At 36.5% G+C, this 27,898-nt stretch overlaps 1 protein-coding gene across 1 annotated transcript in view; it reads left to right on the top strand.

Moving 5' to 3' along the window:
* The first annotated feature begins 885 nt into the window (after positions 1 to 885).
* LOC150103044 (uncharacterized) overlaps positions 886 to 27,898 on the top strand; it is a 96,904-nt gene continuing 69,891 nt past the window's right edge. The window contains exons 1-2 of the mRNA XM_090398066.1: positions 886 to 1,079; positions 25,117 to 25,194. Coding sequence (XP_090254192.1) covers positions 886 to 1,079; positions 25,117 to 25,194 — 272 coding nt within the window. The remainder of the gene's footprint in view (positions 1,080 to 25,116; positions 25,195 to 27,898) is intronic.

The following is a 27,898-nucleotide window of genomic DNA, read 5'->3' as shown; positions in this document are numbered from 1 at the left end:
CAGCCGTCTACCGAAACTGGTCAGTGTCTCTAGTCCGTGTTCATTTTCTGTTTGCGAAGAAAGATGATATCTTAAATTGATTTCTGTAAGCCGTATCACACATATATGCATATTAAATTTAAATATCTGTGAGAGATAAATAAAAAAATAGAAATAGAAAAAATTAAATTCATGCCTAACAGAATGCAGAGAAAGAGAATTAAATGGTGAGCAACATTAATGAACAGTTTTATAGTTTGTTTTTTTATTTCATGTCTTATCACAGTTTCCACCGAATCCTAAATACTCTATTTTTATTTAAGAAAAATAAACATAACATTTTGGAATTATTCAGCTTAATTTAAATAATTTAATTCTTGTTATAGAAGATGACAAGACCTGAAGCTTGAAATTTTTCGTAGAATCTTTACAGCTGCGAACTAAATTTACACATTTCGTTACCACTCTATTCCTCTCTATTCTATTCTATAAATATTTATCCAGTTTACTGGCTTACGCATAACGATTAGTCTGGAGCAAGTTTGGATGGCAAGTCTATTTCATTTTCCATGGTAAGGATAAGAAACCTAATGGGGGAAATAAAGACAGTTAATTCCGACGAAATAGATTTCGGGCGGAAGGGTCAAGTAATTGTGATAATTTTCACATGCGAACCTATCGAATGAATGCAAACTAAGCGATGAAGGTAATATTACGTTTCTTTTAAATGATGCTTAGAAATGTTCGAATTAAAGATACATATAGTAATAAGTAAGTCTAGAAGGGCGGAAACCTTGGTGGGAATTCATTGAATTTACCAGGTATCGGATGAATTGATAGCATGCCACTTAAATGTGAAAATTATTTCACTGCAGAAAATTATTTGCGGACAGAAGATTGTGATTTATGACTGAGTTATCTAAAGAAGTGATAAATAATTCAGTAGAAAGTGATTTAGTAGAGGATGAGTGTTCCGGTATTGAAGGCGACAAATCGGGGTTCGGTCATTTTAGTGAACATTCCAGAGAAAATAGCTGGCTTTTGGTGGATGAAGCCAATGAGGAGGAGGAAGATTTTAATAAACAAGATCTCTTGTCTGAGTAAGTTAACCATAAATTTCGATTTAGTTGCTGATATGTATTAAAATATGGTAATTCTATGGTAAGAGGGTACGGTCTATTTTTAGGATCAAAAGAATGTTACGCTAGTATTCTTGCCTGAAACTAGAATAAGTAATTGAAATGACGTCACATGTAAGGAAAAATATTCTGAGGTATCTGTGTTAATGGGAAATCCTAAAATTGGGATTATAACTCATCCTGTTATAATCCGAATGTGTTGTTATACTCATCTGGCATCAATCCAACAGCATGGGAGCAAGCTTTTATCAACTCTGTTCTTAAATCAGTCATCAAACTATCATCCCGTTGCCCTCATCTCAATAATATAGAAAGTAATGAAGACCAACCACAACCTTCTGCACTATCTTGAGAATAGTCAATTTATTAGTGATCACCAATATGGATTCCATCATTCTGGTTCTAAAGCAGACCTCTTCACTAAGTTTATTCACCTTGGACACAGGCAATAGAAAGATTTAGAGAAACTAGTGTGACTGTTCTTAATACTTCCAAGGTATTTGATCGAGTCGGAGACATTGCGATATTCTTACCAAACTGTTATGGTTTCCCCCCTATCCTTTGCGAATGGATTACCAACTTCCTCTCTGGTCGTTCATTGCGTTTCATAGTAGATTGTTCCACCTCTTCAGAGTTTTCTATCATTGCTAAAGTATCCCAGTGCTTTCATCCTTTCATCGATACTCTTCCTCATATACATCAGCGATGTTCTCACTAACATCCAGTCCTATCCATAGCTTTGTAGATAATACAATATATTCCTCTTTTTTTTTCAAAACTGTAACAATCAGATGACTCCAGCGTCGAGATCTATGGTCAAAGCCTCACACTCGTCTTACTATTCTGAAGTGGAATAAAAATACCCCAGTGAATTATATTGCTACCAACAATCCTATTTCCTAAAAGAAAGATAGATTATGCCTCATTTTCGGTAATTGGTTTGCTAACTAAGATCACTTTTGTTCTCTTCTTCGATTGAGTTTCATATTTAGACTTTTCTGAACTGAAGCCTTTTGGCTCTTTATTTTAGTAAATACTTTCAAGCACCGACCGAGAGTTCGCTTTCGAAAAATACACCTCTCAGATATTTCAAGTTCTTTAGTACTGAACGAGAGTTTTTACTTTCTTAAGGTTTCTTCCGGGTCTGGCTCCCGCTAAGGGGGGGGCTTAAGATTTCGGGGGTTTTGCCTTGAGAGAGCAATTTGAGTCTCCGGAGATAAGTGTTTTCCAGCGTGGCTTCTATCAGGGCCTTGTCCGTGGATGCTCTTCCCCTGGAATATGAGCGGTCCTGCTCCAGTGGTAGCACGAGCCTGTCCATGTGTGGAACCAACGCTGAGTTGGACAGTCTTTCGGTCACTCGTTTAGAGTGGTCTGGGGATCACCTAATTTTTAGAAAAGCCCTTTATTTAAATAGTGGTCTGGCTTCCGCTGAGGGGGAGGGTCTTAAGATTTCGTGGGGTGGGTTGCATTGAGAGAGCAAGTTGAGTCTCCGGGGGGGGGTAGGTCTTGTCCGTCGTAGCCTCTATCGGGGCCGTGTAGGTGAATGCTTTCCCCCCTGGAATATGAGCGGTTCTGCTCAGTGGTAGGTGACCCTGTCACTGAGTTGAACCATTGCTGAGGTGGAAGATCCTTCGGTCACTCGTTGGGAGTGGTCTGGGGATCGCCTAATTTTTAAACAGATGCTTTACTTATAGAGTGCCTGGTCTCTGAGAAGAACCAACCACTTCGAAATAGCTGTCAGGTCAGTGAAACCTTTTATTGGTCAAAATGGACCAATAAAAGACGAATATATAGACGCTTGGGCAATGTTTATGTTTTCTAAGTGGTCTGAGCTACGGCAACTCGTGAATGCCGGTGAATGTATTCCCGTAAGCTCACTGGTCAACTTTTTTTTTTAAGAAATCCATAGTTTCTACATTCGGCTTCGAAATAATGCTGGATTTAATATCCAATTTACTTATATAAATTTGTATCGCAGAACTGAAGCCTTTTGGTTTCTTGTTTTAATTTTTATTTTAATAAATACCTTTTCTAGATTGTGAGTAAAAGTTTTTTTCTACGAATAACTACTGGGAAATTTGGTACCACGCATATGCATATATATGAATTAAGAATTATTTTTGCCATCGCACAACTTAAATCGATAACATCGACACATGATCCGAGAGCAAAATAATGTATCATTAGCATGATACATTATATGATATATGTGATATATGATATATGTGAGATTCGCACATATATTTTGTTGAAAGTGAGTTTTTTATTGTCATGATCAATTATTATTATTAAGAGAGACCTCCAGGGAGTCAGAGACTCATCGAGGGAAGCCACATACTACACACACCAGCTATCATACTTATTCTTGAATTCATTCACACTGCTTGCACTGACAACATCCAATAGCAATCCATTCCAATCACGCACCACCCTCTGAGAGAAAAATCTAGCCCTCACACCCTTCTTAGCAGCCTTCATTCTCAGCTACCAATGGTGCCCTCTCGTCCTTTCCTCACCCTCCATAAATTAGTATTGTACTGCATGTTTTCTCAAATTTTTTTAATAAGTCTTTTGAAAATCCAACGACTGCATAAACCAAGCACCATGCTAACTTCAACTCCTTTATAGCCAACGTAAAATGAGAAGTGCTTTCTCATTTTAATGGGTTAGTCATTAAAATGAGAAATTAAAATGAAGTATCTCTTCAAGGTGAATTCTGTTGTTTCGTACCACGGTAAATATTTTGCACATTCAAAATAATTCTTCAGTGCATAATTTAAGGCGAAAAAGTCTTCTCATTTCATCCGAACCGGTGTTACATTCAAGTGCAGCACACTATCACGAGTATACTTTGCTATTTACGTCTTCTACTTTGTTTCCCACTTCTAAAATCTTGAGAAATTCTCTTGCATTAAACTTCACTACATCTAGCTTTCTTTCATAATCAATAAAAAGGGTGTGTCACCTTTGCTAACGTCATCCTGCGGTTAATAAATGAAACCAAATCCTTTCCATCCCTCCCAGTCTAAAATGAATATGAAGTCTCAACACAGCATGAAATGTAAAGACTTCAATATACCTTTTACGTTGCTGTTAAATTCATAGGTGACATTTTAATTTTAAAAACTAGTAGTGGAATCCAAGCCCAGAAAAAAAAAATATGTCGTTACTTTTCATCTTCTAGATATAAAATTCCTGTCTCTTATAATTACTAATATTATTTAATATATATATATATATATACATATATTTGGCTTCTTCCTCAGCATCTCCCATTGATTAATGTGTATGTGAGGGAATAGTTGCGCACAAAATTCTGAGAAAGTAATTAAGACGAACGACAATTAATTTAAAAATCAATTATTTGAAAGCTATCAAAAAGCAATTGATCGAAAGACAAATAATCGCAAATCCGCACTAAAAACTCTGAAGAAAATCAATCAGAAATCTGGTAGAAATTAATGAATTTTTTTTTTAAATCGATTGATTAAAACCGGGCCTAATAACGTGTGAATTTGCTAATGTTATTAAAAATGCATTTATATCAAATGAAGACTATATTTTTCTTTCCCTCAGACAGAGTATATATTTCGGAACAGCGTCGGTTCCTAGACAAACAAAAATATTGTGATCTTTACAGAATGACACTGCATCCAACATTACAAAATTGTTGTATTTCTCTGTTCATTAATATATACAGAGGAATTGTTTCAATCGATGACTTTTTTTATAATTTTAAATTTAATATTTATAGTTGAAAAATTATACACTTTGCTGTATTATGAATATTGCGTGTGAAATGAAATTATATGCACTTTTTATGTAACTTCCAACCATGGAAAATTGGAACCTATCGTAAAACTCCATATCCTGTCCGTGTACTGTTTTTAATTTTTTATTTTTTCATAAGCACCCTGCTGTAGAAGACAACGATGGAACTTCTTTTAAGCCCTCCAATAAGTCGGAGAGTGGACTCATACTGGGCGATGAATCTCATTTCCCACCTAAAGGCAATCACGAACATCTATGCAAATTCGGGAATTCGAACCCTCAGCGTATTAGTTGGATAGCGATTACGTGAACCACTCAGCCAGCCAAGTCGCTAACTTGATTATACTGTTTCATTACTTCAAATTTGCTGAAGATTCATTTGAGACAAGCAAACTCGCCTTCAGATGAAGAAAAGAAAATCGTATAAAGGGTTTTCGCGTCCGCCTTTGTATACAGGGATTTTCAGTGAAAGACGATTAGCCAACCACACAAAGATAGCAAGAAATCGGATTTTTCCTCCTGCAATCAGGCAAATCGTTCTCTTGAATATACATGTGTGCAGACATACTTTACACTCGCCATTTTGGTTAAGTGGTGTACTGATTGTATTTCAATAGGCTTTCGATTCCTTCGCTTCGATGAAATTCCCATCTTTATCCGATAATTTAAGATTCACCTACACAGTTCCTATTTCACACTTTTGAATATTTTATGATAAGGAAGGTGGCGGTCATTTTTTTTTATTTTTCTTTCCCTCAGACAGAGTATTTCAATCAACCATGCATAGACAAAGATGGGACATTATTTTCTTTTAAATGTATCGTTTAGAATTTAACCTTTTAATTCTAAAGCTGACAAACACGCCAATTGAAAAGGAGATTATGGTTCCTCTCGAAAAAACGAGTTCATTGGTTCTGCTTGACTTAGAGAATAAGGTTAACTCTAATAGCTAATCAAGTTAAGAAATCTTCTAGAAAACTGGACGAAACCAAAAAAGAAAAATAAGAATAAGCCATAATGTGCTGGGACAAAGAGATGATTCTGCGCATTTTAACACTACAGTAAGTTAGAAATGTATCTATCCTTTTGTGACGTTGTAAATATGAAGCGTCTTTCGTTCCTAACCTAACCTATCCCACTTTTTTTGATCCCATTAAGTATAGCATATGATCGAGAAAAAATGATGTCGAAAAATACAACTAACTGTTCATGAATTAAAATTGTGCACAACTAAACTGCTAAAAAAAGAAGAAACCGCTTTTAAGAAATTAATTATTTTGTTGTTTATATGAAATCTGTGATTATTATCACAGGCTTCAGGTAATCTGTGTGTGTGTGTGTGTGTGTGTGTGTGTGTGTGTGTGTGTGTGTGTGTGTGTGTGTGTGTGTGTGTGTGTGTGTGTGTGTGTGTGTTGCTACAGTTGGTAAGCTCTTAATACAACCGCATCCCTAATTAGAAGTAAGCAGCCAGTTTGCGGAAGGCTTTCAGGTGAAGAATAAGACACAATAAGGGAACATTGAGTATTGCTGTGGTATATTTATAGTGAAGTTGTAATGTCATTTCGGTCTTGGTCTCTTGTGAATATGGCGTTGTATGAGAAAGTGTATAATCATGAAAGAAAGGGGCAGCAAGCCCATATTTATGGCCAATTTTTTGCAGAGTCTCGTGTAGACAAAATCGATGAGTGTTGAACGTCAATTATTACTACTGTGGATATGCCCATACAGAGTAATGTGAGTCGCCATTTAAGCATTTTCATTAAATATTACACCATTTTTCATTCTTCTAATGCGTGAAAAGCCTTAAAATAATATATTCGTATGTATAATAAGAACAAGAAATTATGCATACGAGTATGTCAAAATAAAACCACTATAACTATGCACAAGTTCCATAAAAGCTACATCACTGTAGTGTAAAAATAATTCCCTTTTGTTCAAATGAACCTTTTTGTTTCCGATTCTCAGTCTAATTATAATAATCCTTACTCATTATGTCAAGAAATGTGCGGACAGTTTCAAACTGGCGGAAAAGACTTCTTCCATTAATGTTTAATAAGCATACAGAGAAACATGCAAAAGACGAATGACCTTTGACATTCTTCCGGTGCCATATGCAATCTTCGTCTTAAAATCGAATCAAGGCAGGAAGAATTCCCGGAAAGAGAAGGGAGGGAATGCACGCATAGCATGAGAATAGCCTGCTTTGTATTTGGGTAGCGATCAGCAAGACCGCTTCGTTAGCAGTGCTCGATATTTTGGGACAAAGTCGTTAAATGCTGGCGACAACCTGCAGAAAATGTAATTGTAAAGAATACAAGGAAGCAATACAGAATTTAAATGAGCTAAATGGGATAATAAGTCCAGGATTTATTGGCCCACTAGTTAATGACATAAAACATTCGACTCATTATATGTGCTCATAAACATTCAACTCATGAAAGTAACAGACATCGAAAACGAAACCGATATCTAGAATATGTGTGAAAATATTAAGCTAATTTTATCACCAGTCTGAACAATAACGTGGATATACAAATTAAACTGCATAGTAGAAAATGTTTGTCTCCTAAGTAACACAGAACTCTGTCGCATTTTATGGGATAAAATTCTGGAGACAATAAAATAAGAATTTCTGCTTCTAATATTGTTTTCAGAGACTAGAGAATCAGATGCAGAAACCAACTTCGAGCATTCAAATACATATTTCTCATTTAATAGATAAAGTGAGGAAAGAAATGAAAAATTGAATATGTGTTTGTAAACAATTATTATAATACATGAATAAAGAAAAATATTCCTGGCCAACGAGACTGAGATGAAGAAAAATTTTCATTAGCGGCTCCTCTCACAGTTCAAGAAACCCTCAAAGCTTCACATGTGATGTCATGCACGCCGTTTGGTCACTCCTGTACCTCATTGGGTTTTGGGAGTGAAACCTCCCAAAGAACATCTGCGACTCTTCCAAAGCGATAGGGTCGCAGATGCCCTTTCCGCAAAGAGTTAGTAGGACAAACACAAATATGGATTCGAATTTGCAGCCAATTGGATGGAGAACGGGATATGCTAACCAGTCGGCTAACCAGGCCGTCTACTAAACAGAAACATAAATAAATATTAATACATTAGAAAATGGAAATTTCGAGTTTCAGATGTATGTTGTATGTGTGTGTGTGCCTATGGCCCTATAGAAAGTGTAGTAGATAAGAAGCAGAAGAATAAAATTCTGAATCAGTAAAGAAGGCATTTGACATTCTTGTTGGAGATCTAAACAAGACAGTAGGACATGAACCTAACACATACAGTAATATTTTGCAGAAAAGTTTGAGAAAAGAGCAATGCTGATAATAACTGATTAGTACTTGATATATTTCCATTTAGGACACGAACTTACTCGTAAATAACACCATACGCCATTATAAAATATGTGCATAGATTTACGTGAGTAGAAGACAGATAAAAGAACTTTTATTGACTGTCTTCATACAGCTTTAGTATATAACAAAGGTAATAGACAATTAGTTATCAGCAGAATAAAAATGAGTACTGATTGATTAGGCGTGAATAAGTGGCGAATTTGTCATCATCATCATCATCATCATCATCATCATCAGTAGCTCTTGGCAGGCACTTAAGCACCCACGACTTTCCAAATATCTTTGGATTTCGTAACCATAAGTCCAGGATAAGGTGCTCAGCCCCTACCTATAAGTATTCTTTTTCTACAAATTGCGTGTATTTATTCTGCTGGCCAGTTTGCCTTGTTGCGGGACGAATAACCCTGCCTCTGCCGTAGAAGACCAGCTACCGCACCCTCCGTTGAAAAGATAAAACGTTCTTCGCTCCCTAGGCAGGATTCCAACCCAGATCTTTCTAAGGGCTTCGTCTATAACCGATATTGAGCTACTAAGGATCAGCTAATTTGTCTGGAAGACTAAACAAATCAGAACTTCGTGTATACTCAAGACGTTAAAGAGAAAGCTATGGAAAATATAAAAAAGGATATTGAAAGTTCTAGGCAATCAGAGAATACAGAATTGGAAAGTTAGATAACCATGAAAGCTATGTGACGTATAAAGATTGCGAAACAAAGGTAATGGAAAGATCAGTAAGAATTTTGAATACAAATATCATGAAGGGTGCAAAAGTTTTGAAGGAAAGAGTACGGTAAAAGGAATGCTAGGTGACAACAGTGATACCAAACCTGAAGACAAGGATATTCTGTGGTAATTACTTTGGAAAATTCTTAAATAAGATATGCAGTTGCAAAAATAGTGAGAAACAGAATCAGGAATACATGTCAGAATATTTTATTCCTTCCCTCCTCTTTTACCTTGTGGTGTCGAGGATTTTCTATTCACTTAACCGCTACCGTATCTCGAAGATAAAGGTGGTTAGTCCTATGCCTCCCAGTGTGTACTATGTCTGTATATGCGTGTATTCACGGGCCGGTTTGCCTTTTCTGGGAAATGAAAAACCCCAGTTTCCGGGTGAAAAAAAAACCCTACCTCCATATGAGACTGGCTGACTCACAGTTCGATTCCCCTCACGTCAATGAGGGGAATCGAACTCAGGTCTTTCCGACCAAAGGGCTTCATCTATACTGGCTGAGCTACAGAGGCTCCATGTCACAATATTTGAAGCAGAAAAGCTATCAGAAATGTGGAAGGGCAGCTGTAATGATATTCGCCCAGTTAGGCTCACACAAAAAGGTATAAAAATTTGATACTGACTACACAGCATGCGAGGAAAAAAAACTGATTATGTGGAAATTAGCTGAAAACTATATAAGCAGTATACAAAAGAGCGTGTTCAAACAGATTTTAATTATTTCATCTGATGGGTTAGAAATAAAACAATTGATCAAAGACTATAGATATAATTAGTTCTGAGGAAAGATGGTATGGTCACTTAAACAAATGAGAGAGAGAGGAAAGTTATCAAAATTGGCATAATACCGTGTGCACAAGTGCGTACATATGGCATTAAACACGTCAGTGTAGTTGGCTGAGTGGATATCATCTTTGCTCTCTACTCCCCTGCCATTTAAGAGTATTTAAATAGCAAACGATTTTGTTGCCGATCCGAGACCACTACCAACTTTCAAATAAAAACTTGGTTTTATATCAACTTGAATAAACTGTCAACGTTCTGGGCGTAAGCAGAGTTATGGAAAATTGGGGACTTAGGTTTACTGTTTTGAAATGTAAGAAGCGACTAAGAGCATGAGCTCAGAGTATAAAACTACGATTAAAACTAGGTTACCAAGATATTTTGTATGTATTACTAGAGGACAACTTACCTTTGAGTTAAATACGACGAATTAACTTGGATTTCGAAACATTTGCGCAATATTTCATCCGAAATAAACGAAACTACAAAAATAAACTTATTAATCGATGAGTACAAGATGAACACAAAGAGAACGCGCAAGAGAGAGAGAGAGAGAGGAGCAGATATTTTCATTATTCAACATTGCTTTGATACACAAAGTAAATGCGCCAGAAGAAGTCTTATACGAAAAATAATGTTACTATTTATGAATACCTAATGCACATCCACTTTACTGAAGTTGAAGACATCTTAAAGCACTCTGCGTCATGTCGCCAGAGTTAATTCACGAGAAGTAGCACACCTGCTAGAACCCAAGCTATTCGTCATAGTTAACGAAGGTGATTGCACGAAAGTGGCGTTTTAATTAGAGAAGCAGAAGACACAGTTTAATGAAAATTGCGTCTTCTGCTTGACAAAGCGTTAGGAAACACACAGAGCATAACACGGAATTTTTTAAAATAGAGAAAACCGTGTAAGTTTTAAATTACTCCCACACACACAACAGCCCACAAATGCATATAGTAAATAAATGCCTTGCGTGGGAAGGAGTCAAGAGACAAGTAATTTGTTGATATTCTTCTCGAAGAGCTAGAGATACTTCATAAAAAGCTGCTATCCACAGAACCAAGGTAGATGGAATGAATGAAAGAAGAATGGAAATAGAAGGTGCAATAAGTTGGCAATTCAACTGTAAAACGATGTTGGACAGCTATTGCTCATGTTAGTGTACGCTGAGCAAAAGTGTGGGATGGGGGTGGGAGGCATGATGTATGCCAGGTTTCTTCAGTAGCGTCTGTCGAGACTATTAGGCTATTGTAGAAGAGACAATGCGGAAACGAACCGTCTCTGAGAGTTCTGTACAGAGAGAGAGAGAGAGAGAGAGAGAGAGACTGTTAGCCGAAACAGTCCTCTTCTTGTATTAGGAAGTCAGGGGCAAGTGTCATTTCAAGAAGGGAAATCTGGTCTTGACTTATCAGAAGTAAGAAGAGAAGAATTGGGTCTTTTTGCGAGAAAAAAAATTTGAAGTTAATTGAAGTGACTAGGGTATCATTACTCCATTGAAGAATGGAGTGGAAACCAGAAGTTACAGAACTGATTTTAGATTATCTTGAAGCTTGAGCTGATTGAGCACAGCAGGGGCTTGTCGTATGAGTAGGGGGCATGAAGCGTGTTATTAACAGCAAAATTACGGACATGGTTTGAAGTCAGTGAGAGGTCATTTTTCTGTATGCGGAAGATGATGGAAAAACAGAGCCCTATAGAACAACTGCAAGATAGAAATTTGTTAACAAGCCCTTAATGCCAAGCTTTATCAAATACCTGGGAAATATCGAATGCTACAGCACACGTTTCACCAAATATTTCCATGTCCAGAGAATTGTGATGTAGGCAAGATCTGCTTTTCGCATCTTAACTAATGGAATCCATGGTGGTCACTGGTTAGCTGGCAGTTAAAGTGTGGAAGGTAACTGTTGATGAACCTCCATTACTTTAGAAAACACTGAGGATAGACAGTCGGATGATGGATTAAGGATCCACCATTCAAGGTGTTATATAGATTTGGAATCAGCTGTATATCGCCTTGATTCCATTCTATAAAGTAGATGCCAGCTGAATATAATATAGTGTAGGATGATAAATGATAGATATCAGTTCAGGAGCACATATCTTGAGTAACATTGGTGGACACTCTCGGAACCTGAACCATTTTTGTATACAGGTTGATAATTATTCTGATTTCTTCTTGGCCGCAGGAAGAACATAATTCAATGTTTCCAGTAAACATGATTTACTTTTATCATTCAAGACGAGACGAATAAGACCAGAATAGTCAGGTTTATCATTAGATGATGTTGTTATGCCATCTGCATATGTGTGTGTAAGTGTACGCCCAAAAGAGAGAGAGAAAGAGAGAGAGAGAGAGGGGGGGAAAGATTACACATAACTCTTAAGAAACCTAAATGAGGAGTTTAGGAGGTGTTGGACTGCAATCCGTTTCTCTATTTGTTTGATCAGTGGGAAAGAGAGAAAGTTGAAGATGTAGTCATTAAAGTCAGGAGGATGGCTTCACTTTTGGGGTAATTGGACTGCAGGAAATCAGGCTTCAAGGAAAAGGAAATTTTCCTTGAAGGGAAGATGAAAGGGAATGAAAGGGAAAGCCATAGAAGATCAAGAAGAGAAATTCGAGATTAGATGTACTTAGGCAAGGAATATCAGACCACATAAAAACACAACTGCAAACCATACAGCTGAAGGACTCATGCAGAGCGTAGTTTAGACAGTCAAGATACTGTGGTTGTGATAGTAATTGAAGTTCTGTCAAAATTAGAATAGGTCTGGATGTCTGTGGATGATGGTGCACATAATTTAGGTTGGTATTTATACCACCAATGTTGGTAAAATGAATACAGAATGGATGGGGGGGGGGGTTCGTAAGAATTTGATTTTTTTTAAGATTTGACCGTAGTGAAACCATATATTGGGGTATACTCTTGTCTTGATACTTAAGAGAAAAAGTAAAAAAAAAATGAGCAGAAGGAAACTCAGTAGTAGGATATTATTGCACGTGTTGCTCATACAGAGTGAATCTAGTTTCAATCCAGGACACACACACACACACACACACACAATTCTCTCTCTCTCTCTTTATATATATATAGAGAGAGAGATTATAGATTATATATAATATAATCTATAATTGTCTTTGATTAGCAATTTTCCTAATAAATATTCCATAAATTGAAAACAGTAACTGTATAGGCTTTTCCTGTTAAAATATTAATTAACAAACGGAATATTAATTCAGTTTATTTCGTCAATATATCACAGAGCCCTCTTAGTGTAAGCTACAGCTGAAGAAAACTAAATCTTTCATTAACAACACTCATTAACAGTGAAGAGCTTTCAGAGAAGTCAAGTATGACGTCACATTTTCAACAATCTCTAATTACTGAGCAAGGTCACGTTCGCATTTTTACTGAATGTTACGCTCATTATTTTAGATATCACAAGGGATTTTTCTTATTGCTGTTTTTTTTTTTTTGGGCGTTTCCATTCCGAATAAAATTAGAACACTCATCAATCATACATTTGTTTTAAGGATGAAAGAAGGCTGTCAAAAAGAGAGAGCTTAATATTCATATCAAATACAACTGTATGAACATTTTAAGTGGTATGAATACGACCATATTGTGAGTCTAACAAGTGAAAACGACTCATATAGCCACTATATGAATTATTAGGATGGAAAAGCAATATAATAAATCTCCAGAAAAGTTGATAAAAATGGAAATAAAAGCTTAAACACATTCTAAAATCATTAAACTTGTGATTGTTGAATGTTTTAAAGAAAGCTGAATTCCAAATAACTCTTATGGCTATTTTTAAAATATTTATGTTCCTACCTCAAAATATTCAACATTTACTATATGTTCACAATGGGATATATCTTTTAGATTTAGACATCACTAGCCTTAGTTATTCCAGTCGAATTAATAGCTACGTGTGTATGTGTGTGTGTTGTGGTCATTCTTCAGAACATCAGATGTTCACATAGCAATGTGAACAAAAATTTCAAAAGTAAGGAAAGAGGTGTATGGTGTGTAGGTATCTCCTAAATCCATTCCTGGGGCAAATATGGGTTACTTCATATATATATAAGGAAGAAATGCGAAGTAGAGAAAGATTTATTTCGGCAGTTCGTGCCATTTACTTTGGCATGCTATTCATGTTTATCAGAAGAAGAAACAGGGACAACCAAGATTATGATGCATGACCTTCAGAAAATTATACGCTCATTAGATTTATCCATTTAGTAGTAAGTAAAACCACTAAACGTATTCTGCTACTCTAGCTATAAAGAGAATGGATAATCAATATGAATTCGATAAAAACGCCGCATTCCTCAAATTAATTCTGATTATCTATTAAATATGGGCATGTAACCCCGGAGAAAAGAGGTGGTATGGCAAGGGATAGAAAACGATCCCCTTCCAGTATAAAATCAAAATAAATCTATCATAACGTGGGATACATTTCTGATTGCTATACGGATTGCTTCAATTACCATGATACTTTTCATATTCATATATGCTCGAATAGATTGACGATGAATTCGGTAAATTCATCGTAAATCCATCGACGGTGAATTCAGCGGGTCATTGATAAATAAAAATTTGTACTCCTAGAATCATTCGTGAATCATTTCAAACTGCTTCAGTCTCATTTTGCGGCAAGCCGGTTGGAGTTTCCCACAGTAATATAATCATAGAGGACCCTGCACTAAGCGGGGTAAAAGCACTATAAAGAGGAAGAAGACCTTATAATATACACACAAATAGCTTACACTAGAATCTGAATCCATAGCGTGTTTGTCGGGGAAGTGGCTATCTATTCGGCCAACAAGATCAGCAAAACAAAAACTAAGATACGTTTGACCAAACAAACCTTTGTATTCCACTCCGGAAGTTTCCAATGTCGATGTTTTTATATTCACATACATAACAGAACTCTGTATCGTAGTACGATTTTATACTCCATTCGTGACAGGATCTGATGCACCTGCGAGTTCCAATATGCTTCTTGGCAGACCACCTTTGCATTGACAGCATGTTAGACTGCAGGTTCCTGTAACCTGTCTAAAGCCTCTGATTATGAATAAATTATTTGTACCGCAGAATTCCCGTTATTTAGATGTTTTCGAGTTGCTGGATCATTCCCAGTACATTCGATATTGTTTTAATGAACACATTCTATCAGAGTGGCAGTTTGTCGTAATACTTGTATCAAAACTATGCTGACTACGAGTTCTAGCGAGTTAGGAGTCACATAAGTTGCCTCTTGAAGCATCATCAAGCTAAACTGTGCGTGTGCGAGCGCGCACACACACTTTATTCCGCAGTATTATTTACAATTATAATAACGGAATTAACTCGCGTAAAATATTCTCATCAGTATAAGTACAAATGCTAATTAAAAAATAACTGACATATTCACAAGGCGCCACCTAAGTAGCTAATGTAAGATAACTAAAAAACATCTCCTAAACTTATCTTAAAAAAAATACTATATATATATATATGTGTGTGTGTGTGTGTGTGTGTGTGTAGAAAGTATTTTACCTTGGGTATAATAAATGTTAAAGATACCAAGCTATTTTAAACCTGGTTTTACTCCATTTCCCAAGTAAGAAACAGACAAACAAGTCAAGTTTGGGCCTGCAAGTCTAGCTGACCCTGCACGTAGTGCAAGACCAAGAGTCAACTCATGGTAAAAGTAGAATAAGCTCTGATCACTAATCTTAATATTTAACCTTAATGCAAAGCACATCTCCTGGAGGAGATGTATGATGCTTTGTGTAATACGGAGATTTTAGTAATACGGAGCTTATAAGTATTTTACCAGAACAAATTACAATAAGGTGTTTTAACCTTATTAAATAAAAATCTCAGGAGGAGATATAAATGTAGAAAGTATTTTACCTTGGGTATAATAAATGTTAAAGATACCAAGCTATTTTAAACCTGGTTTTACTCCATTTCCCAAGTAAGCAAACAGAGAAACAAATCAAGTTTGCGCCTGCAAGTGCTGCTAGCCTGGCTCCCACTGATGAGACCTCAATAAAGGTCGAAACTGGTCTGGGTAGTTGCCCCTTGCGTTTAATACAAAGCATCATACATCTTCTCCAGGAGATGTGCTTTGCATTAAGGGTAAATATTAAGATTAGTGATAAGAGCTTATTCTACTTTTACCATGAGTTGCCTTGGTCTTGCACTACGTGCAGGGTCAGCTAGACTTGCAGGCGCAAACTTGACTTGTTTGTCTGTTTGCTTACTTGGGAAATGGAGTAAAACCAGGTTTAAAATAGCTTGGTATCTTTAACACACACACACACGTGTGTGTGTGTGTGTGTGTGTGTGTGTGTGTGTGTGTGTGTGTGTGTGTGTGTGTGTGTGTGTGTGTGTGTGTGTTTTACCAGAAAAAATTACAATAAGGTGTTTTAACCTTATTAAATAAAAATCTCAGGAGGAGATATAAATGTAGAAAGTATTTTACCTTGGGTATAATAAATGTTAAAGATACCAAGCTATTTTAAACCTGGTTTTACTCCATTTCCCAAGTAAGTAAACAGACAAACAAGTCAAGTTTGCGCCTCAACACACACACACACACACATGTATGTATGTATGTATGTATGTGTGTGTGTGTGTGTGTGTGTGTGTGTGTGTGTGTGTGTGTGTGTGTGTGTGTGTCCGCGCGGTTAGCCTAGTGGCTTTGCGCTTCGCAACCATATGCCTGGGGAAGGAGTATCCTAGGTTCGATTCCCATCGACGACGTGAAGAGCTTAAAGATCTTCCTCAGCCATAGCCAAGTTAGCCGGTCTTGGGCGTGGACATCAGGGTTTTTTTCGCCAGTTTATCTGGGGTTTTTCATCCCACAAGCAGACAAACCCGACCCGTCCCGTGAACACACAGGATACAGTCATAAAAATACAGCAAGGAAGGCAACGAGAAACCACCTTGAGTCACTATCTCCCTAGTAATCAGCTGCAACCCTCTCAAAGAGAGGAAGCCATAACGTTCCACATGTTTCTTTGTAAAGCTGTTCCATGAGGGAACCGACTTTTGTCTTGTTGTCTATTGTTGATGGCATGCTCTGCAAGTCCAAACTGTTCAGGTTCAAGGTACTAAATATACGATTTGTGTTCTTCTAACTGGATAAGAACAGATCTTCATGTTTGACCGAAATATGATAATCCACAAGAGCAGAGAATCTGGAGATGTGGAAGCGTGTCCTTTGGAGACGTGAGGAATGTGGATATTTTTCTGATGAGTCGAAAGGCAACACAAATATTTAGTGGTTTTAATACTTTAGCTATGCGTATGCGTAGCATACCTATCTCCTAGGTGCACGGGTTAGCGAACGAATAGCTACAGTGTTAAAACTACTAACTATTTGTGTTGCCTTTAGACCCATCAGAAAAATCTCCACATTTCTAACTTCTCCAATGGACACGGTTCCACATCTCAACTATCCAGGTATCTCCCAGATTCCCTGCTCTTGTGGGTTATCATATTTCGTCAAACAGAAAGATCTTCTCTTATCCGGTTAGAAGAATACAAGTCGTATATTCAGTACCTTGAACCTGAACAGTCTGGACTTGCAGAGCTTGTCATCAACACTAGACATAGAGTTCACTGGAACAAGACAAAAGTCATTCACAAAAGTCGGTTCCTCATGGAATGGCTTTACAAATAAACATGTGAAATGTTATTACTTCACTCTCCTAACTTAAACAGATCCGATGGTCTACGTCTATCCTCTTTGTGGTAGATAGTACTCTATAAATCAGCCAATCTTTTCTAACTTTTGTAATTGTATAAACACATATACATTGTGTTTTTTTTAAATAAGTTTATTAAATGTAGTGACCTTTTTTGTTATCTTACATTAGCTACTTAGGTAGCACCTTGTGAATATGTCAGTTATTGTTTAATTGGCCTTTGTACTTGTACTGATGATGCCTGTGATACTCAGGAGAAATTACTACTAATACAGAATATTTTACGTGAGTTTATTCCGTAATTATAATTGTAAGTAATAGGTCTACTCACGGTATTTCCTTACTGAAACTTATTCCGCAGTATCTGTCTTATCTATTTGCTACAGCTTGGATGCGTAAGGTCATTTCTGAAGAAGCGGTGCATTCCATGTCATGATTTTAGTGCACTTAATAAACTGGCCCCTTAGTGTACATGGCAGCAAACAGCTGCAAATTCAAGTCAAATAGTTTTACTATATGTAAACTAAGAAGAGTGCAATTTGAGCTTAACTTTAATTTTTAAAAGATATAACTTGTTGTGATAAACGGATAAAATTTAACTAGAAAAAGATCACCTGTGGTAACCTGACATTTTCACTAAGACAATTACTGAATCACAGAAATTCTTCAATATTTATAGGTAGTCACACTATGCAGAAATTTACTTTTGTTATGATTAATTTCAGATGAAGTCACGCATATTATTTTTTATTTGAATTTTTCCATACTGGCGTCCATGTTCTTTTAACAACATATTCATGCTTACATTTTCTTTGTAATTATTTTTATATAATTATAGATAAATCTTTCTTGCATTTTGTCTACGGTATACAGGGTATAGAGCGTTTTGAACCTCACTATCATGTCATTATCCACGAATAAGGACTATATTTCAGATTACGCATTAAGCATTTCTGATGTACACAGAATTACTGATTGTTTTTTTAAAAAATGTCCATTTTTCATTAAGGTACGTTCTCTTGAGGGCCATCATTACTGAAAATCACAAATCACGATAATGCTGACCTATTTTTCACACCACACCCATCCAGGTCATTGTTCCTTCGTGATAATAAATTATTCTACTTTTCGTTATGTTGTCACATCCAAGTACTCATTATATGTAAGTAATTTCTGCACATTATTCTTACTTATAACATTAAAGGTGAATCGATTATTTGCAGAGGTTATAGGAACAGTCCTCACAAGCATGTAATAATTCACAATCGAGTATGTAGACTCCTATTTCATTGCTATAATGTTTCATATTTGTTAGCAGTAATAGAAAAAATTACTATGTGTAATTACCAATTGCTTCAAATGAGTTAATGCAAATAATTTATCTATTATTATCCTTTCAGTGAGCAATAAACATAATTTATATGTGAAGAGGTTGTTCGATTCTTTAAAGTATTAGGGATAATGCACCCATTAATTTCAAAACCATCACTTTTAAGGAATAATTACAAAACTAAGTCTCGGAACACACTTCTAATGCTAGTTTTTTGTTGTTCCTAATCCTGGAACTTAGGTGCACCAACCAGCTGCATTATTGAACAGGTACAATTGATTTTCATGAAGGAATTAATTATCTGTACGATGTATTCGTGAGATTCATCATACCATTTCAAGAGTTTCTCTCATAAACAGGAATAATTTGGAGGATGGAGGTCTGATGGCTTGGTTATCCAAACGGATGGAGTCTCCTCTTTCCAATGTATAGGCATTGGATTACATCACACTGTTGCATGTGAATGTCTTTAGGTTAAAGATTATTTTCATCGGCTCTAGAGCAAAACATGCCTATATTTGGCGTTATATATGAAATTAACCGAAAAAATAGCAATACACATTTGATTGCTTACGCAGTACATAGAACACGTCGGTTCACATAAGTAGATAATTTCTAATTCATATCTAAAATAAAAGTAAAGGGGTAAAAAACTAATTCCATTAACCGCTATTTTGTTTCTGTTTGCGTACTTATTTTGACATGTATGGATATTACCTATTTGATAGTCCGCGCCGTTAGCCTAGGTTGTTTTGCTCTTCGCAACCGGTATCCGGAGAGTTCATCGAAAAGGCAATTCATCGAAAGACAATTCATCGAAAATGCAATTCATCGAAAAAACAGTTCACCGAAAATTTAAAATGTTCGAAAATGTTATGAGAAAATTGATCCATTTAGAACAAAACCTGAATCGTGAATAAGGAGATTACAATAATACTTTCATAGGGAAAAATTATAGAACAATATAGTTCTTATAGTCTTTCTTGTCCGATAACTGTTTCATGTCTGTTCATGGGACCATTTGCCTGTTTCCGGAAAAGCCCAGCCGTATCTATATTATGCCTGCTAACTTCCTTTTGCAGAACAGGACTGATAAAAATTATGCGTAAATGGGATCCAACTACCCAGGTCTTTCTAACTGAACGGCTTCGTTTTTACCGACTGAACTACGCTGGATCCATTATTATTGTTGTTGCTAGTAGTAATATGCGACTTCAATACAGCAATTATTATGGGATGAATTTTACTCAGATTCGCTATTTAAAACTTTTACAAGAAAATGTCGAACCGTTCCAGTTTTCAGTTCAGCTATATTCGGGGCGACAGAAAAATAATGTGTCCAAATTATGTACTGTATTACAAAAGCTCTCTGACTTAAATGACTTAGCAGAAGTTGTTGGTACAAGAAGCTGTCTTCACGGTTCAGTTTTTGTTCTAAATGGATTACCTTTACCATAACATTATCGAAAATTTAAAATTTTCGGTGAATTGTTTTTCGATTAATTGCATTTTCGATGAATTTTCCTGTAACCTTCGCAACCATATGCCTGGGGAAGGAGTGTCCTAGGCTCGATTCCCGTCGACGACGTGAGGAGCTTAAGGATCTTCCTCAGCCATAGCCAAGTTAGTCGGTCTTGGGAATGGACAGCAGGGTTTTTTCCGCTAGTTTATCTGGGGTTTTTCATCCCGCAAACAGGCAAATCGGTCCCGTGAACACACACGGATACAGTCAGAAACCTAAGACGATCCCTCCAGCCATAGGTCTGAATTGTCAGTTATGCCGGTCCCAAGCCCGGATAAAAAATAGGGGGGGGGATTGATGTGGTGCGGTACCTCCGCGTAATAGGGGCTCACGGTCGTTGAATCGCCATAAAAAATAAAACAAAACCTATTTGATCAAGTTATTGAACATATAAAGCGGTATTGGAACAAAGAAATAAGTTTAAATACGATTGCACTGTTATTTCAGTCTTATTCTATTCAATAAATAACTGCACCTTTTGTTTTCATCCCGACTTACCCATTGGTCCATCAGTTTGAAAAAAAAAAGAAAACAAATTCTGTTAACTATGCGATTTCTGGTTTACTAAGGATGAAAACTCAATTACGGAGGTAAAAATTTGATGTTCGAACCTAACCTCCGGTAGGTAGTCAAAAGGTGAAACCATGCAAAATGTATCCTCGTAGGTTGAAGAGCGCAAAGATGTATAGCTCATAAACCGAAATGTACCAAAAAATACACATAAAGGGTGATTTCACACCACTACGAGTATCACACATTTTGGCGCTGCTGAAAAGTTATGATAATCAAAATGAAGGAATTGAGGTAAAACCATGTAACTTACACATTATTCTACATGTTCTCCTCAATGTGTTATACACTTGTTACAACGCTGCTACATCACTTGCAATCCTCTGAGAAAAAAAGTTGCTTTGATATCATTTTTGTTCTAGGTGTTTATCAGAACTTTTCAGCCCTCTCTCTCGCATTATTCTACCCAACAAAATTAACGAAAAAGACCCAATAAATATGTCTGGATATTTAGCCTTTCCAATTATTACAACCTTTTGTGGCTACAGAAGCAAGAACGCCTACAAGATACAAAGCAAATAGATGGAACTCGAATCACGTAATTGTAAGCCATAATCACAAGCAAGATGTATCTGGAATCGCTTTCCAACTTACTCGCTCTGAGCAAGTAAGAGTTGCTCTTTGCTCCAGTGTTTGCACGTCACACATCAGTGTTTTGCTGTGGAGGATAAATTCGCTGATATGGACTTTAACTCTGAATGTTCCAATGGAAATTGCACAGGTAGCACATTCGCTTTACCAAGTAGCTTTCCCTGGTCGTCGAATTCGATTATATCGCATCCACTCATGCTCATCACCACATTTCTAAGAGTACCACTGATTCTTCACCAAGACATGAAAGAGATGAACAAAGAACCATGAGGATACAGGAAACCTAGGAAAATATACTCATCTAGTGAGCCGAATCCATGCACTGGAACACGAAAAACTGCAGTGGAAGGGTATATCTATGAAGCAATTGTACGGAGTGTCCTGCATAAAAATCGGCTTCGCACGTAACATTTTCAGCGGTTCAAACGCTTTTACCACGCTTCATGAACTTTATCATCGTCGATTGGTATTCTGTAAGTGGATTCTACTAAGTGCACGTAAGATCAAATTTTTTCTTTGTTTTTTTTAAACGGCAGCGATGTTCACTCAGTTGGTATTTTCAATAATCACAACAATGACATCTGGTCCGATCAAATTCCACATTCAGTTATTCATCAAAGTATGGACAGGTATCTTTGGAGGTAGTTAACAGTGCCGTAAGTTCCTCCAAACAGGCTTACAAGACTTTCATATACTGATATTTCATAAAAGCTGGTAGGAACATTCTCGATACATTCTCGATGATGTGCTCGACAGATAATCTTCCCTTTTCGTGGTGGAGAAACAAGTGGTTCGTGTACGACGGGGCTTCGCCATATTTCACTCATGAGGGTAACTTAATCAAAGGTTTCCTGAAAAACGGATTAGTCTAGGTGGCGTCCTCGGTCACCTTACTTAAATTCTGTGGACTTTTATTTGTGAGATCTTTGAAATTATTGGCCTACTTTACACACGTGGAGAATGTTTATGAACTGCAGATTTGTGTTAAAAATGCGTGCATATGCCTCAGACAAGTGCAGGCGCTCTAGCAACTTTCTAGGGCGTACGATTGGCAATAGTGAGATATCCCAACAGCTGCATGGGTGGAAATGGAAATAATTTCGAACACCTGCTAGTGTACGCTCATCCTACAATGTTTATTTTGCCAGTTATCAAGAAATCTGTCCCCATATCTTGATATTTTGCATTGCAAATTGTCGTTCAAGTTACCACCGGAAGCAAGAACGTGCCATAATATATCTCGGAGATACGAGGTTTCCGCACTCATGTTTAATGGGACTTTCCCATTAGTTTTGAGTTATGGATCTCATAAATTTAAAGTTTATGAAAGCGGATATGAAATCACTCTGTATAATGATATATTAACTAGTCCGGCTGACCGTGGATAGCAATATTAGTTCCAACAAAATTAGTATTTATGGGTGGGGTAAATACGGTAATACATACCGCCGTGCAATATTTCAAATATGTCTGGTTAAAATAAAGTAATGCACAAATAATATCTCTGTTGCTAGTATTCTTGAAAGGAAGATCTAATCTATTCAACTTCAACGCAATTTTAAAAATCACACACACACAAAAAAAAAAGCCCAAAGATTCACCGTTCTTGGTTAATTAGTATCCACTTTTCAAACAAGAACAGATAAAGAACATCCACTATCGAAGACAAAGTTGCCTCTAGAAAGATACAGAAAATGTATCTTTCTCTTCACGATTTGTAATTAACTATTACTCCATATAAATTCAAAAAAATCACATTATTTTAGGACATCCTTTCACAGTTTCGAGTGGTGTACTTAAAACTCTCTTAGAATGGTTTTTTTTTTCAAAATAGAGTGACTCAAGTAATGATATGAGACTAGTGTATTGCATCTGTTAAGTGCGTGTGCCGTATTCTTCGATCGGTTTGACTGTATTGTGAAGTAAAAAGCCAAGTTTCTTGGAGGGAAACCCTATCCCCCTCTGTATGAGATATTAACTTACTCTCAGTTGAAGCCTTTATAAAGATTCTGAGATATAAACAGGATTCGTTCCAGGCTCAATGATTGTTTATGTGGAACATTTCGAATTCAATACTTTTCCGTTATCGTATATATGATAATTAATCCCAAAAAACATTCTAATTTTATCATACCAAAAAACATTCTAAATACCGTGCATTAGTGCCCTGACAAGTTAATGGTATGATAATTCCGAACCCTCCTTTAGAGACTAAACATGATTTTAAGCAGGACTGACAAGGTTTCTTCAATTAACAACAAAAAAAAAAAACGCCAGGGATAAGTAATTGTCAAGTATTAGTAGTCTTTCACTACCTTGAAAGGGGACAATCATATTCACCTATAAACTAACGACATTCACAAACAAAGCCACAATTTCGAACCGGTACCTTATGTAGACAGGGCATGCAATCTTTCCGACCAAACAGGTCGATAGCACCTTAGTATGTTAGACACCGGTTTAGTGATTTGCTTTGCTCATTCTGCGCTCTCAGATTAAACGGATGTCAATGTGAGATAATGAACTGAAATCAGAATATTAAACATACTCAAATCAAAACTGCATTGATTTAGAGAGGCAGAATGTTCAAGAAGAGATAAGTATATCAACTGCCTGAGCATTATATTCCCTTACTGAACATAGAAATCCAACATATTATTGTACAGGGAGCAAGAAGCCATGGAAAGAACAGGTGTTGGATTAACTGATTGGCTTTAGGTTGGAAAAGAAGTTAGGCATGATGTTTACTTTCTCCTCACTTGTTTAATATATATACGGAGGACATCATTCGTGAAGCATTGGATAAGTTCAAGACAGGAATTAGGATAGGTGGTAGATAGATCAGTAATATGGGTATGCTGATGATACCGTATTCCTCCGTAATGACAAGGAAGAACTACAGCAAATTCTTGATAAAGTTCACAAGATCAGTCATAACAGAGACTTTAACTCAATCCTAGCTACACAAAGATTATGCTTCTCAAATGAAATACAAACAGGGTAGCTCTTGAGAAACAAGTGCACCTTAATGGAGAACTAATTGAGGAAGTTAGCAAGTTTGAGTACCTGGGATCCATTATTAATATGAACAATTGCTGTTCGGAAGAAGTCAGGAATGGCTAAAACAACAGTTAGAGACTTGTCTAAAACCTGGAAGGATGGATCTATCTCAATGGGAACAAAGTTGCCGGCCTGGTTGGCTGAGTGGTTAGGGAATCCGCTCTCCAGCCAAAGGCTGCGAGTTAGAATTATCCCCCGCCTCCGTGGGCATGGATGTTTGTGATTTTCTGTGAAAATACTAGTGGTGGTGGTGGTGAGCAATAGATGGCGTTGGTGTATGTGATGCGGTTCGCTGTAGGTGATGGATCGAGCGGTGGAGACGGAAAGTTGTAGGTGTACTCCCTCGATGAGTCTTTGGACTCCCTGAAGGTGTCACGTAATAATAATAATATAAAAAAAAAGAAATTTCATGCAGTTTTTTTTTCCAACAGCGACTTGTGGATGTGAGACTTGGAACCTAAAGAAGTCAGATAAAACATGTACATCTGCTTTTGAGATGTGGTGTTACAGAAGGTTTGAGGATATCATATATTGAAAGGAGTACAAATGAATGGGTATTAGAAAAGATCAGTAGAACTTTCAGGCTGCTTAAGGATATTGATAGAAGAAAGTTAAAATATTTTGGACACATTGAAAGGATGAAAGGACTTCTCAGAACAGTAATAGAAGGTAAACTTCCTGGAAAAGAGGAAGGACCTTCAGTAAGATGGATGGTGTGTGTGTGTGTGTGTGTGGAGTGACTGATCTTCAGAGAGTTGAAGCCTCCAGAAAAGCATATAACAGGACTACGTAGTGAGGTCTGGTGTGGCACGCCACCGAGCATCGGAGTGACCATACTACATCTGTGGATGCCCAGTGAACATATGATGATGATGTCGCATATCAATAATGCCACCTAAAATCGTTCATGAACATATTAAGTTCAATGACTTATGGCCAAGTAAGTTGGCTGTAATAGGCCAATCGTGGAACGCTGCTCTATTCTACACAACACTGTACGATTACCATCTACACAATCTACAGTATGCATGTATCACACTTCATAGTCACCTTGTATATGTACAAGGAGAAAACTCTTCCTCCTTCGGATGAGATAAGGTACCTCTTCTCGTCAAACGAAAACTGGCGATTAACGCAAAGCATTGTTTATAATGTTTATCGAACAAACATACAGTGAAGGTGTGGTCACATGCAGGTATTTTCAGTCAAAGGGCTTTAGCCCATCGCAGTTCATAACCTTTGTGTCGAAGGGACACGAAAAATGCAAGACTCGAGATAACCAGTGGTGTGCCTCATGGATCAGTTCTTGGTACACTGTTATTCAATCTGTACATTAATGACATTGGGAAGGAATCGACAAGCACAATACATCTATTTGGAGTTTTAGTAGATGAGAAGTTGAAGTTTAGGGGCCATGCAACAAAGATTGCGAATACAAATCAAACGATGATGGTAATGCTGAAACGAACACGTAATGTAAAGATAAGGAAGTCATTTTGCCTATTTACAAGGCCTTGATAAGATTTCACTTGGACTATTGTGCACAGGTTTGGTCTCCTGGTTTCTGTTGTGATTCTAATACAGTGGGCAGAATGCAAAGGAGAGTGTTAAAAATGATATAAGGATTGCAGAATACTGATTATGAAGACAGATTGAGAATTTGTAGACTGCAGACACTAGTAAACCAGAGAAAGAGGAGGTGATATGATTGAGACTTACAAACTTCTGAAAGGGCCATACAAGATTTCAATTGATGATTTTTTTTTTCATTTTATAGAGTGTGGGGAAAGGACGAAAGGGCATCCTTGGAAGCTGAGAATGAATTCCGCTAAGAAGGGGGGGGGGTGAGGACTAGATTTTTCTCTCATAAAGTAGTGCGTGATTGGAATGGATTGCTATTGGATGTTATGTGTGCACGCAGCGTGAATGAATTCAAGAATAAGTATGATAATTGGTGCATGTAGTACGTGGCCTCCCTCGATGAGTCCCTGACTCCCTGGAGGGCTCTCTTAACAATAATTCTTTTGATGTGTGAACTGTCATAAAAATTCTGGCTAGCATGTTTATCGAACAAAAACATGGTGAAAGTGACTATTAATATCCAACCTAAAAAAATCAAAAACATATCGTTAATGTATTTTAACCTTATCGTTTTTATTAACTTATTTAATCCAAGCTCAAAATATATTCATAAAAAACGTAAGCTCGTAACGTAATATTTCAGCTAATTTCTGAACTCAAACTGAATACCACAACGAGATAAATTTTAAAGCAGAAATACGACCATAAGTAGAAAAAAAGATTAAGTAGATAGCTGATAATTATATTGCTAAGTTCACATGTTGAAGTTTATATTCACATGCTAAGCTGTTATGTCCGCAAGAAAAATTTACAAAATGTGAACTTATACAGCAATATCTGTGTTTTGACTTACAAATAATGATCTTTAGCCTCTTTTTCATTCCTACATTTTTCTCTCTCTCTCTCTTTTCGAACATCTTTTTCAGCTTTTTTTTTGCAGATGTCCATTTTTATCTCCTATAGCTTTTGCTCTTCGATTCCCAAGCCATTCATTTTTCATCCATGTTTAATAATGCATGTCAGTCACTTTATTTTTTGTGTGAAAGTTCCGTATTTTTTTTAAACTGAGCCTTTATCTTTTTACCTGTAAGACATTTTTTTTATTTTATATTAATTCGAAGCGTCAATTCCTTAGGTATTTCTTAATAAAAAAATACCTAAGAGTAGAATAATTTTTTAAACGGGTAGAGTCCTCTATTAAATCTTGGTTAACTACTTCGATGTACACTTGATTTTAATTTAAGCAGTAATTGAAGATTCAGCTATTGCCACTTTATAGCATGTTTAATTTTATGTAAAATCCCCTATTTTGTGGAAAGAGGATTATCAGTCATTTATTTATCATCGTGTCTATGGATATGCTTGGTGACATCCAAGCAGATTCTTGCATATCAAGAGTGAAACACATTTCGGTGCAATCACAAACAAAAACTGTAAGATGTTGGTTGAATGATTACTGTATAACAAAGAATATTGCTAGAATTATAAATTATCAATAATTAATAATTCTGAAAATGATAAGTTATGTGTGTTTTATCTATCACGATATAATACTTGTAATATGAACTCAATTTTAGAACATTTTTTTCTAAAAATATATAACTATCCTGGATCAATAAAAATTCGCTAGTCGATTTTATGAAAACTAAAACATGTACCTCTGTTATGTACGTTACGAACAACCCAACTTTATAATTAACAATAGAATGCTGTTCTCTTTTCAAATACTAGTATCCAAA

The sequence above is a fragment of the Typopeltis vanoorti genome, chromosome 9 (genome assembly GCF_054136105.1).
Source record: "Typopeltis vanoorti isolate ZY-2024b chromosome 9, IOZ_Tvanoo_1.0, whole genome shotgun sequence".
Classification (NCBI taxonomy): Eukaryota; Metazoa; Arthropoda; class Arachnida; order Uropygi; family Thelyphonidae; genus Typopeltis; species Typopeltis vanoorti.
The sequence above is the reverse complement of the archived record's forward strand: the minus strand, read 5'-3'. Positions and strand labels throughout refer to the sequence as shown.